The 14,627-nt window shown below is 46.3% G+C and overlaps 1 protein-coding gene across 1 annotated transcript in view; it reads left to right on the top strand.

The window, feature by feature from the left end:
• The window catches only part of SDC3 (syndecan 3), a 160,118-nt gene extending 146,440 nt beyond the window's left edge, over positions 1-13,678 (top strand). The window contains exons 4-5 of the mRNA XM_075336004.1: positions 5,474-5,768; positions 11,030-13,678. Coding sequence (XP_075192119.1) covers positions 5,474-5,768; positions 11,030-11,196 — 462 coding nt within the window. The 3' untranslated portion in view covers positions 11,197-13,678. The remainder of the gene's footprint in view (positions 1-5,473; positions 5,769-11,029) is intronic.
• Positions 13,679-14,627: the final 949 nt, after the last annotated feature.

Here is a 14,627-nt window from a genome sequence, read left to right as displayed (position 1 = left end):
TTCCAAGTGCAGACTCCCCACCACACAAACGTATAAATCCTAGCAGAAATCACAAACATCTTGATTTACACTCACTTTCTGAGTCCCTTCTCCTTCTTGTAGACATAGGTTCCATACACGATGCAGATGCTGCTTCCACTTTATATAATACCACAATAGCTGCAGCTCTCAAATAAATCGCCCCACTCACATACCAAGAGCTGCACAACATCAACCACCAACCCTGGCACACCAGCCTGACAAAAGAACTAAGACAGGTTTCCAGAGTTGCTGAGCACAGAACACTTCATCATATACAAACAGTCCCTCACCACTTTCAAGTCCACACTCACTGGTATTTCTCATATCCTCACTGTCACGGCTATACGCCAAAGGCGTCCTCCTTCTTGGGTGCGTCCTGTCTCTTCGTTGCCCAAGACTCACTCTGTGGGTTCTTCTCCGCCTTCGGCGCCGATCTCGACATTTGGCCTAATCCTGTGCTATGTTACTGGTGACTGTTCAGCCGCCAGAGTCTAAGTGTGGAAATTGGGCGAGTGCGCATCCACGGGCTGAGTCTTTTTCTAAGTCTTACTCTTTGGCCAATGCACATACTCGTGACTTGGCATATTTGGGTTGGACGTCAGCTACCCTGATGACATGGCTTCTCGGGATTGGCCGTTGGACGTCAGCTATGCTGATAGGGCGTTAGCTGAGACTAGGCGGTTCTTATGTTATATATGTATACCGCCGTCGTCGGACGATGCTCAGTCTTTTCTTGCCATGTGGCGTGAGGTTTAGTTAGGCAGGTCTCTTCACCTTTCCACCATGCAATTATTTTATCGGGCTCTCTATACTAATCCTGCTACTGAAAAATCTTAGCTGTTAACAGCTTCTGCCAGGCGTACAGGTTACCACAGTCCTCTTTATTTATATATATATATATATATATATATATATATATATATATATATATGTATATATATATACATATATATATATATATATATATATATACTAGAAGGTGGCCCGATTCTACGCATCGGGTATTCTAGAATTTACGTATTGTGTAGTTAATGTATGATTTTTGTTTTATATATATATATATATATATATATATATATATATGTTGTTGTCTGTAGTTACCAAGTGTTTGTGTAGGGGCTGTACATGTTCTGGGTGTTGTCTGGGTGTGGCGGGGGGTGAGAGCGGTGTTTGTGTGTTGCGTTGTGTCGTTATTTGTGGAGCGCTGTGTGTCTGTATCGTTGTGTATGTGTGTTGCGCGGTTTGTGTGGGTGTGGGGTGTGTTTTTTGGGGGGAGGTATGTTTTGTGCAATGTGTGTGTTGTGCGGTATGTGCGTATATTTGTGTGTGCCGCGGTATTTGTGTGTTGGGTGTTGTGTGTGTGCGGCGTTGTCTGTGTGTGTGGGTGTCTGTGTAGGGCAGTGTTTGTGTTTCCCAGTGTGTGTGTGGTGTGTTGTGCAGTGCGTGTGTGGCTGTGTGTGTGTTTTGGGGGGAGGTGTGCACCCCCCATCGTGCTCCATCCCCCATGCTGCGCACCCCCCATCGTGCTCCATCCCCACTCCCCATCGTGCTCCATCCCCCATGCTGCGCATTCCCCATCGTGCTCCATCCCCCATGCTGCGCATTCCCCATCGTGCTCCATCCCCCATGCTGCGCACTCCCAAACGTGCTCCATCCCCCATGCTGCGCACTTCCCATCGTGCTCCATCCCCCATGCTGCGCACTCCCCATCGTGCTCCATCCCCCATGCTGCGCACTCCCCATCGTGCTCCATCCCCCATGCTGCGCACTCCCCATCGTGCTCTATCCCCCATGCTGCGAACCCCCCATTGTGCTCCATCCCCCATGCTGCGCACTCCCCATTGTACTCCATCCCCCATGCTGCGCATTCCCCATCGTGCTCCATCCCCCATGCTGCTTACTCCCAAACGTGCTCCATCCCCCATGCTGCTTACTCCCAAACGTGCTCCATCCCCCATGCTGCGCACTCCCCATCGTGCTCTATCCCCCGTGCTGCGCACTCCCAAAAGTGTGTGTGTGTGTGTGTGTGTCCGCCGCTGCAGGACCTTGATGCGCTCACCTCGGGGCGAGAGGCCATTCCGTGTGGGGGGCGGAGCCTGGGCGAGCGGCCAATCCGTGCAGGGGGCAGAGCCAAGGCGAGCGGCCAATCCTTGCGGGGGGGCGGGGCCATGGCGAATCCGTGAAGCCGAGCGGCCAATCCGTGCGGGGGGCGGGGCCATGGCGAGGCCAGCGGCCAATCAGCTGTTTGTCACCGTAAGGGCATGTCACGGTAAGGACACAATTTTGGAGCAAGACAGACAGACAGACAGAATAAGGCAATTATATATATATATATATAGATATATATATATATATACTGTATATAAAAGCAGTGATAGTGCTGGGGAAACCACTGCTATCTCTAGCCTGCCTCACCTTTATCTGTGTAACAGCACAGGTTTAGCGTACTGTTATCCAAATGCCTTTAATTGCCTTTACGTTAGCAGGCAGCAGCGCTGGTTAAGCGGACTGCTGTCCTGAACTTTATTATTTATAGCAGGTGCTACTGCGCAGGTGCGTATATAGTGGTTCTACTGCATTTGCAATTCTGTTCACTAATTGGCGCTAGGTTCTCCACCGTTGTGTGGTCATCTTGACCTCACTGTCGTTTACTGTAGTGTTTGTGTGCAAATAACACTGACCGTTTTGTGCCTTTCTTTTATAAACCCAGTAATACTGTAGTCGGACGTTGTCTGTCCAGCTCTTTGAGCTCTTAGCAGCTATATCCATAGCATGGTGGACCCCGGGATTCGCTTAGAGTGGTATTGAAGCATCCTCTCCCTCTAAGCCGCCAACCCTAAACATAACACTCACAACCCTAAACATCTATTCAACACCTTCAATACTCTCTTCTGTACTCCTGCACTTCCTCCTTCTCCTCTCATCGCAGCTGAAGACTTTACCTCATTCTTCAAGCAGAAGATTAACAACATCAGAGAAAGCTTTGCTCTACAGTCCCTACAGCACCTCCTCATAAATTTTCCGCCCTCTTCCTCCAAAACCAGCTTCTCCACCATGACAGGATAAACTATCCTCTCTACTGTCCAAATTATATGTCACCACCTGTGCACTTGACCCAATCCCATCCCACCTCATCCCCAACCTCACCACAGTCTTCATCTCAACTCTAACCCATCTCTTCAAGCAATCACTAAAACTGGTGTCTTCCCTTCATGCTTTAAATGCGCTTCGATCACACTTATCCTCAAAAAACCTTCACTTGACCCAGCCTCTCCATATCACTTCTCTTCTGCGCCTAAAAGCTACTGGAACAGCATGTCCTTCTTGAACTGTCCTCCCACTTCTCCTCCTGCTCCCTCTTTGACTGTTTAAATCTGGCTTCTGACCACATCATTCAACTGAAAATGCTCTAACTAAAGTCACCAATGACCTACTAACCGCCAAAGCCAAACGACACTACTCTGTCTTCCTCCTCCTGGACCTGTCCTCCACCTTCGACACCATGGACCATTCCCTCCTACTGCAGATCCTCTCTTCTATTGGCATCACAGACTTGGCCCTATCTTGGATCTCTTCTTATCTAACCAATAGGACATACAGTATCCTCCACTCTCAAACTACCTCCTCATTTCACTCCTTATCTGTCAGTATTTCCCAAAGTTTCATCTTTGGACCCCTTCTCTTTTCCATCTACACATTCGGACTGTAACAGCTCAGAGAGTCCTACAGCTCTCAGTATCATCTTTATGCTGATTATACACAGATCTACCTCTTTGGATCTAATATCACCTCATTACTAAACAAAAAAACAGTTATATGCCTGCTATTTCATCCTTTTTCTCTGCTCAATTTCTAAAGCTTAATGTGGACAAAACAGAACTCATCATCTTTCCTCCATCTCAATCAATCAACCCAACAGACCTATCCATCATAATCAATGGCTGCTCATTCTCCCCAGTCCCTCAATCTCGGTGCCTCAGGGTAACCCTTGACTCTGCTACCTACTTCAAGCCACATATCCAAGCTCTTTCTACCTTCTACCGTTGCCAGCTCAAAAAATATTTCTCGTATCCATACATACCTCATCATCTTCTGCCTTGACTACTACACTTCCTGCTCTGTAGTCTTCTAAGACTCTTGCACCTCTCAATTCTATCCTAAACTCTGCTGCCCAACTAATCCATCTGCCCCCCGCTATTCCCCGCCTTCTTCTCTTTGCCAATCCCTTCAATGTTTTCCCATTGCCCAAAGACTTCAGTTCAAAACCTAAAAATGATATACAAAGCCAGCCTGTCTCCTCCATACATCTGTGACTAAAGGGTACTTTACATGCTGCGATCTCACTAGCGAGATCGCAAGCGAGCGTACCCGCCCCCGTCGTTTGTGCGACACGGGCAAATCGCTGCCCGTGGCACACAACCTTGTTAGTCCCCGTCACACGGAATTACCTGCCCTGCGACGTCGCTCTGGCCGGCGAACCGCCTCCTTTCTAAGGGGGGTGGTTCGTGCGGCGTCACAGCGACGCCACACGGCAGGCATCCAATAAAAGTGGAGGGGCGGAGATGAGCGGGATGTAACCTCCCGCCCACCTCCTTCCTTCTGCATTGCCGGTGGAGGCAGGTAAGGAGATGTTCGTCGCTCCTGCGGTGTCACACACAGCGTTGTGTGCTGCCGCAAGAACGACAAACAACATCGTACCGGCAGCAGCAACGACATTAAGGAAACGAGCGACGTGTCAACAAACAACGATTTGTTACGTTTTTGTGCTCGTTGATCGTCGCTCATTGGTGTTACATGCTGCGATGCCGGTAACGGCGCCGGAAATGCGTCACTACCGACGTGACCCCGGCGATATATTGTTACCGATATCGCGGCGTGTAAAGTACCCTTAAGTCTCCCAGTACTTACCTGCATGCAACCTCCGATCCTCACAAAATCTCCTTCTCACCTCCCATCTTATCTCTTCTTCCCATAATCGCATACAAGATTTCTCCTACTCAACCCCCATACTATTGAACTCTCTACCCCAACATATCAGATTTTAGCCTGTTGTGGAAACCTTCAAAAGGAACCTGAAGACCTATCTTTTCCAACAAGCCTACAACCTGCAATAACTTTCATTTCACTAAACTGCTGCATGACCAGCTTTACCCTCAGCTACTGTATTCTCCCCCATCCCCTGTAGATTGTGAGCCCTCGCGGGCAGGGTCCTCTTTTCTCCTGTACCAGTCTGTTCCTTGTATTGTTCATGAATATTGTACTTTATTTTATGTACAGTATACCACACCCCTTTTTACATGTAAATTGTCATGGAATAAATAGCGATGATATAATAAATAATAATAATGTAAGTAATGGAAGAGAAAAGTGTTTAATTTTTTGCCAAATGTTTCATTTTGAAGAAGTATTCGACCACCTCAGTAATCCATACTTTCTCTTGTTTCGTTGACAGACAGACAGCTGGGTGGTGACCATAGCTACTACTCATGAGGGTGATGTAGAGGTGCCTGTGATCGGAGGCCCAAGTGGTGACTTTGAGATCCAAGAGGAAGAAGAAACATCTAAGACACAGCCAACCACAGTTTTTGATCTAGGCAATGAAGTGTTACCACCTGGCACACCACCCACTGATCATGGTCGAGGAAGGAAATTAGACACTGGTCTCATTGATAACACTATAGATTCTGGGAATACCCTGGCACAGATGCCTCAAAAGAATATTCTGGAGAGAAGAGAAGTGTTAATAGGTAAGTGCTTGCTATTGATCTGCACTCACAGGTTTATTTTCCTAGCAAATTGCATGCGCACACGGCCAATGCTCACAGACTCCCATTCTTCTGATTGGTGGGTATCCCAGTATTTGGACCTCACTGATCCCACACTTATTACATTCATATACACTGATTTTGGTGACAACAATGTCTGAACGGTTTTATATTAAGTTTATGGTGCTAATTAAAAATTACTTCAGTTTTACCAGGTTGGCTCTAGTTTCTGAGATATTTAATAGTTAATGTAATATGATTAAAAAGAATTCAAAATTGCAATAGTATTAATATTTTTGGTACAACTAATAAGTAAACAGTTTAAAATCATGCAAAAGTAACCCCTTATTACCCCAATTGCCATCGCACCAGGGCAATTGGGAAGTCTATCGCACCAGGGCAATTGGGAAGTGCCGGGACTGTCGCATGTAGTGGGTGGCTTCAGGCTGCTATTTTTATGCTGTGGGTGGCCCAATAAGCATGGGTCTCCGCAGCCTGAGAATACCAGCCCCCAGCTGTCAGGCTTTATCATGACTGGGTATCAAAAGTGGGGGGGGACTGCATGTTGTTTTTTTAAATTATTTATTTAAATAATTTTAAAAAAGGCAGCATGCGGTACCTCCTATATTGATACACAGCCAGGATAAGAGGACGGCTGGGTGCTGCAGCCTGTAGCTGTAGGCTTTATCTGCTGGGTTTCATAATATGAGGGGACCCTACACCAAATATTTTATTTATTTTTATACCAAGCTGTCTGCATTTGTACAATGTACTGTATATACAACTTACTGTAAGATAAATTGCACATCACCAGGACAGGATAGTGTTTTTAAAGTACCTAGACTGGTGAATATCTGAATTATTTAAAAAGGTATCCAAAAGGATCCCTAATGCCTCCTAAAAAAATGTCCGAGTGTCTAGCAGTCATCAGCTCAGAATTTCCAGGTTGTGAGATCTCACCAGGTATAACGGGATCGGTCAACCCTCCATGGCCCTTTTTGCAGTAATAATGTGATATCTTACATGTTATCTTAAGATTTTGCTGTTTGCACTAACAAAAAGCTACCACATCCTTAAAGAGATACTTTATTGATTGATGGAGGTCTGACCTCTGGGTCCCACACCTATAGGCAGAATCAGCAGTTTTTATTCCTGATAGGGCAGTTTTATCCCCATTACAAATTGGAGCACTCTCTGTGACTGCAGACTTACGAATTATAGTGTGCGATGTGCACAATATCACAATTTCCCTGTATACCCTGTGTGTGGGGACATTCACACTTCCGTTTTTTTGCATTAGTCACAATCCGTTTTGGGACTGATGGGACGGATGCGTGGCAGATTGTTGTAAAAGTGATGCAATGGATCGCCATCCCGAGAGAGATTTTCTAACCAGAAAGGAATTTACACATCTGAGCATGCTCGGTTGCTAAAAGACGGAACCATCACCGAAATCCGTCATTTGACGGATTCCGACGCCCACAGGCTTCCATTATAACACACGACGGACGCCAACGCATCCGTCGCTGTCAGTATTTTCGCTGCACAAAAAAAAAGCGTTACAGTCTGCATTGCTTTCGCCTGACGGTCAGTCACTCCACGACTGATTCGTCGCACAGCAAATGCAACACAGGGCCATCAGTCTCAATCCGTCGTTAATAGAATTCTATGGGGAAAAAACTGAATCCTGCAAAATATTTTGCAGGATACCGTATATACTGAAGGCGACGGATTTTGACTGATACAAAAAGACGTAAGTGTGAAAGCAAACTAAATTGGGCAGTCTAGTGTCACTTCATAAACTGGACATCCCTTTTAGGGTACTTTCACACTTGCGTTATTTTCCTTCCGTTACAATCCGCCCTTTTGGGAAACAGCGGAATCCGTTAACGGATTCCGCTGTTTCCCATAGACTTGTATGGGTGACGGATTGTACCAAAAGGAGCTGCGTTGCTTCCGCTGGGCGACGCTCCGTTGCTTCCGCCCAGCGGGAGCAACGCAGCATGTAACGTTATTTTGAGCAGCGGAATCCTCTGGATTTCACTGCGCATGCTCTTTTTTTTTTTTTTTTTTTTTTTTTTTTTTTTAAATCAAACTTTATTTTGGCTCGCGGTGGCCGAACGTTCAGCTGAGCGCCCGGCTGCCGGCAAGCGACAGCGCTCAGCTGAATGACCGGCCACCAGCATGCCCGGCCGCCGGCAAGTCACAGCGCTCAGCTGAGCGCCCGCCCGCCGGCATGCCCGGGCGCCGGCAAGTGACAGCGATCAGCTGATCACCCGGCGGCCGGCTGCAGGGAGCGATCAGCTGATCACCCGGCGGCCGGCTGCAGGGAGCGATCAGCTGATCACCCGGCGGCCGGCTGCAGGGAGCGATCAGCTGATCACCCGGCGGCCGGCTGCAGGGAGCGATCAGCTGATCACCCGGCGGCCGGCTGCAGGGAGCGATCAGCTGATCACCCGGCGGCCGGCTGCAGGGAGCGATCAGCTGATCACCCGGCGGCCGGCTGCAGGGAGCGATCAGCTGATCACCCGGCGGCCGGGAGCGATCAGCTGATCACCCGGCGGCCGGGAGCGATCAGCTGATCACCCGGCAGCCGGCTGCAGGGAGCGATCAGCTGATCACCCGGCAGCCGGGAGCGATCAGCTGATCACCCGGCGGCCGGCTACTGGGAGCAATCAGCTGATCACCCAGCGGCCGGCTGCAGGGAACGATCAGCTGATCGTTCACTATAGTCTGCCGCTGGTAAAACCGGGAAAAAAAAAAAAAAAAAATCAAAACGAATTGCGTTGTTTTGCAGCATCCGTTGCATCCGTTGTGTCACTATATGCAACACATCCGTTGCATCCGTTACACAACGCAATGCAACGGATACCGTTCAACGCAAGTGTGAAAGTAGCCTTATTCATTCATACAAATTAATTTTGGTCGGCAGAACATCCCCTCATGTAAATATGGCTTGTACTGCTATCAGTAATGTCAGTAAAAGTAAACTAGCGGTATCTGACTTTCATGCCATCGAGCAGCGCTCACTGCAGGTAACTTTTCCTATGTAAAAGGACTCATACCCACTTATCCTATCATTGCTTATCTCACCAGTACTCAAATGAAATTATTATTATAATTATTATTTATTTATATAGCACCATTAATTCCATGGTGCTGTATATGAGAAGGGGTTACATGCAGAACACATATACAAGTTACAGTAGACAGACTAGTACAGAGAGAAGAGGGCCCTGCCCTTGCGGGCTTACATTCTATAGGATTTTGGGGAGGAGACAGTAGGTGGGGTTTAGGTCGGAGGGCAGCTCCGCACGGTGGTCGGGCGGCAGCTCCGCACAGTGGTCGGGCGGCAGCTCCGCACGGTGGTCGGGCGGCAGCTCCGCACGGTGGTCGGGCGGCAGCTCCGCACGGTGGTGGGGAGGCAGCTCCGCACGGTGGTGAAGCAGTGAGGTCGTAGATTATAGGCATTTCTGAACAGATGAGTTTTCAGGTTCCGTTTGAAGCTTGCAAGGGTAGCAGATAATCTGACGTGTTGAGGCAGTGAGTTCCAAAAGACTGGGGATGCTCGGAAGAAGTCTTGGAGTCGGTTGCATGAGGAGCGAATGAGAGAGGAGGAGAGAAGGAGATCTTGGGAGGACCGGAGGTGGCGTGTTGGGGTATAGTGGGAGATTAGTTCAGAGATATACGGAGGAGACAGATTATGGACGGCTTTGTAGGTCAGTAGTTCGAATTGGATACGGTGGAAGATTGGGAGCCAGTGGAGGGACTTGCAGAGAGGAGAAGTGGGGTGGTATTGAGGCGAGAGGTAGATCAGTCGGGCAGCAGAATTAAGGATGGCAGGTTCCTACATGTACATACACATGGAGGTTTGTAACCCAGAGAGAGGCTTCAGTTTAGTGTAGGTTCCCAGTAACGAGATATGCTGTGACGTGGCAACTGGGCAGATATAGAAATGGCCATTTTTGTATGCCAAATAACTAAAATTTTCCTAGATTTCCTTAAGCAGTAATACATATTCATTCATTCATAGTTTACATGCTTTAGCATTTCAGAGTGCAACTGTCTTTTTTTGTTATTATATATCATGTTCAGTTTTGCACCTGTTCTACAGTACATAGCAGGGACAAGTATATAACATTATCTCAGCACAGGAACATTTTGTATAACACATCCAATTGTGGAACTAGCTATTATGTCAAGATTTATTGATTAAAATCAACTTTTTCATGGGAAATTCCCTTTAAGCCTTGTATGTATTACATATGATCAGCATCTTCCCTTTACATGTAATAGCCTTGAATTATGATGTCCTAGTTACATTAAGGAAACAGTTTCATGAAGATTTTTTTCATTCTATCTGTAGTGTAGTGCGAGTGTATTAATATACTCACATTTCTCCAGTATTCACAGCCGTTCTGCTCCTCTTCTCAGTGACATCACCGCTCCTCAGAATCTTCGGTTCACTATATGCTCTATGTGTAAGTCAGAAGTCTCTCAGAAAGTAAACCTATAGAGTCTCGTTCTAATGCTTCATAGGTTTTCATTGTAACAGCCACTTCCAGATTACGTAAACGCAGTGTAACATGGAGAATCTGAAGAGCTGTTACATCACTGAGAAGAGGAGCAGAACGGCCGTGGATCCCAGAAAAAGTGGCAGTAGATGAATATATTAACACACACACAAATACTAAACTACAAGCACATATTCATAAATTTAATGAAAAAACCCTTTATGGCAGAGCTTCTTTAAGGATCTTAGTTTTCTATTCTGATTTCAGTTGTTATGCATTTGTCTTTCAAGGGAATCTGTCAGCAGGCTTTTGCTGTATAATCTGACAGCACCATGGGGTAGAGACAGAGACCCTTTAGTATACTGGATGCAGCAGTTATGATAGAGCTTAGTTGTTGGGCTGTGTATACACCCCCATATCACAGCTCTTTGTTTACATTGTTTACTAACAAAGAGCTGCTAAACAGTCCTGGTGGCGTGGTTGGACCAGAGTACATGAGGTCAGTTGTCTTGTAATGATAATCTCCTGCTGATAAATCACAGAGTGTATTGAAACAGCAAAACACAGCCCAGTAAGTGACCCATCGATGTAATCAATCATCATCATTGCTCCTTCATTATGGTGCTCTCAGATTGCATAGCCAAAACCTTCTTACAGATTCCTTTTAAGTAGATGATGTTTTCATAGCAATCATAACCCAATTCTAATGAACTTTGTCTTCTTTTCTAGCGGTGATAGTAGGAGGAGTGGTCGGAGCCCTATTTGCTGCATTTTTAGTGATGCTGTTGATTTACCGCATGAAAAAGAAAGATGAAGGAAGTTATGCTCTGGAAGAGCCCAAACCAGCTAGCGTTTCCTATCAAAAACCGGACAATCATGAGGAATTCTACGCATAGTAGAGAGGAATGTGCCCTTCTCTCTCTTTTTCCAGTTATGATGATCAATGGGCCTGTGGACGGATCTTCCTTTAATGGCTCCCATGTTCAATGATCCTGGATGTGGGCTCTTTCTTCATTTTTACATCACAACTACCTGAAGTGCGGCCACATGAAATCAGATCAGGATATGTCACCACTCTTGTAGTGGGATTTCTACTCCATCAATTCCTCTTTGCGTTTGTACACTGAAAAGGGCCACAACTCGCGGTGCTTCCTTGAGGGTACTTTTGCCATGTTTGACTGATAATGCTGTTGTGGCCATCACGTGGCAGATTCAGGACCCACAAAAGCACAAGTGATGCCTTTTAGATCACCTTATATTGCAGTATTGGCATATACTAGGAAATATGTTCTGCAGCCCCAGGTCGCCATCTGCTTTTAATAATATTTCCAAAGTAAGAAGTTTATGTACATGCTAATGGGAATTAGGAATGTTGTACAGAAATCCTATTTATCTTCCTATTAGACCTATAGAAATGAATTTCTAATCCGACCACAGGCTCTGCCATTAAGCTGTAAATATGATCTGGTGTAAATTAAGAAATTTTAGGGAGTCTTATTGGAAAAAAAGAACTTTTTTAAAGATTTAGACAAAACATTCTCCAGCAAATGTACTTATGTGGAAATCAAGACTAAAATAGGGATACATCTTTATTACTGAAATGGTACTGTGGTTGTGAAGGGATGAGATTAGTGTGGTGGGTAAATGTAGTGCCATAAAAAGGGATTTGGTTGAAATGTTTTTGCTCCAACCTCACAAGGTGCAATTTTCATTTTGCAATGGTTACTCTTGTCCCCATCAGTTCTAAAGCGGGCTTACCTGCCTAGCAACGTTGCTGTGGCCGGCGAACCGCCTCCTTTCTAAGGGGGCTGTTTTTTCGGCGTCACAGCGGCGTCACTATGCGGCCGCCCAATAGAAGCGGAGGGGCGGAGATGAGCGGGCCAAACATCCCGCCCACCTCCTTCCTTCCTCATTGCGGGCGACCGCAGGTACGGTGATGTTCCTCATTCCTGCGGCGTCACACATAGCGATGTGTGCTGCCGCAGGAACGACGAACAATCTGCGTCCTGCAACAGCAACGATATTCGGGAAAGGAACGACGTGTCAACGATCAACGATTAGGTAAGTAATTTCGATCGTTATCGGTCGTTCCTGCGTTTCACACGCAACGATGACGCTAACGAGGCCGGATGTGCGTCACGAATTCCGTGACCCCAACGACATCTCGTTAGCTATGTCGTTGCGTGTAAAGCCCTCTTTACACTATAACCTCTGCTTTATTTACTTAGAGGCGCAATAAAGTCTAATGAAACACAAACTATAAAGAGCACAGTTCAACCAACAATATGCTTGTTTTACTAAATCAAAAAAATGCCTTTGTGATGCATCAATTTGGCCTCAGCCAAGGATTCGGGATATTTTTATGCAGATGGGTGCACAGCTAATTGGAAGCTATTTTGAACCTGGATGAAAATCTGAGTTGTTTGTCCGTCAACAACAGAGTTTAAACAGCAGTTCTCCTTCTAGTTTATCACAGGTCTTATTCTGCCAGAAACCTTTAATTACTTTTTAGGTTTGTAAACCATTCCAAATATTTTGATCTCAGCAATCAGTTTGCTGGGTTTAAAAAGGACCTTCTAAATAGGATCGGTGAAACGGCACATGCTTTTGGAATGCCAATAATCTGAGATTGAAAAATTTCACACTGCGTGAGTTTCTACATTTTCCCTGCACAGCCGGTGGCTGTGGGGCCAGTGTAGGAGGGAGCGTTGCACTCCAATCCCAATACAAGGCGCTTAAATAGGGTCCCAGCCCTTATTCAGTAAAAAGAAATCTGATCTCTTTACCAAATTGCAAAGCATAGTTGCTCTGTTTATTGTTAGGCAATGCAAAAACATGACATATTGGTTAGATAACTTATTTTTTTCAAGCATCTGACTATAGGAGGTAATCAGAATGCAATAAAGAAGTGCAGTGATTAACAGTAAAAAATACTGTGTTGGATGGTACTGTGTAACACATGCAGCAGGAAGCTTATGCACTTGAACCTTGGTTTACGAGAACAATCCGTTCTGTGAGTCTGCTTGTAAACCAAGTTACTCTTCTAGCAAAGCAAAATTTCCCATAGGAAATAATTGAAACTCAGACAATTCGTTCCACAACTTGTGCAATGTCCCATCCTGGTCCCCTATTGTGCCATTCCACACATGCACAAACACACACACACACACACATATTATGCTCACCTACCCCCAATTCCCTCGGCGGCCTCTAACCTGGTTCTTGTAGTCCGCAGGTATGTGTATCCAGTAACCATCGCGCACGATGCAGGAGCTTCTGCCGTCAGCGCTTCAGCAGCGGATGACATACGCATGAGCCACTTGCCTCTGATCTGCCTTTGTGAAACGCTGACAGCGGAAGCTCCTGCATCGGTCGCAATGGTTACCGGATACACATACCTGCGGACTACAAGATCCAGGTTAGAGGCCGCCAAGAGAGCGGAGGGTAGGTAAGCATAATGTGTGTGTGTGTGTGTTTGTGCGGACTGCAAGAGCGGGTCAGAGTGCGGTGAAAGTACGGAACCGGAAGTGTGTGCGGTGTATGCTTTGCTCGTATTGCGAAATTTTCACACACCACATTACTCATAAACCAAGGTTCCACTGAATAATTAGAATCCTGCTGCATTTACTGCACAGTACCGTTCCCCAGAGTGATAATCCCAGCTTCCTGCTGCATTTACTGCACATTACCTCTCACCAGAGCGATTATTATTCCAGCTTCCTGCTGCATTTACTGCACAGTACCTGTCACCAGAGCGATTATCCCAGCTTCCTGCTGAATTTACTGCACATTATCTATCACCAGAGCGATTATTCCAGCTTCCTGCTGAATTTACTGCACAGTACCTGTCACCAGAGTGATTATCCCAGCTTCCTGCTGCATTTATTGCACAGTACCTGTCACCAGAGTGATTATTCCAGCTTCCTGCTGCATTTCCTGCACAGTACCTGTCACCAGAGCGATTATCTCAGCTTCCTGTTGCATTTACTGCACAGTACCTGTCACCAGAGCGATTATCCTAGCTTCCTGCCACATTTGCTGCACAGTACCTGTCACCGGAGCGATTATTATTCCACATTCCTGCTGCATTTACTGCACAGTACGTGTCACCAGAGTGATTATTATTCCAGCTTCCTGCTGCATTTACTGCACAGTACCTGTCACCAGAGCGATTATCCCAGCTTACTGCTGCATTTACTGCACAGTACCTGTCACCAGAGCGATTATCCCAGCTTACTGCTGCATTTACTGCACAGTACCTGTCACCAGAGCGATTATCCCAGCTTCCTGCTGCATTTACTGCACAGTACCTGTCACCAGAGCGATT

Source organism: Anomaloglossus baeobatrachus, chromosome 2, assembly GCF_048569485.1.
Source record: "Anomaloglossus baeobatrachus isolate aAnoBae1 chromosome 2, aAnoBae1.hap1, whole genome shotgun sequence".
Taxonomy (NCBI): Eukaryota; Metazoa; Chordata; class Amphibia; order Anura; family Aromobatidae; genus Anomaloglossus; species Anomaloglossus baeobatrachus.
Note: the sequence above shows the minus strand (reverse complement) of the source record. Positions and strands in the feature narration are given on the sequence as shown.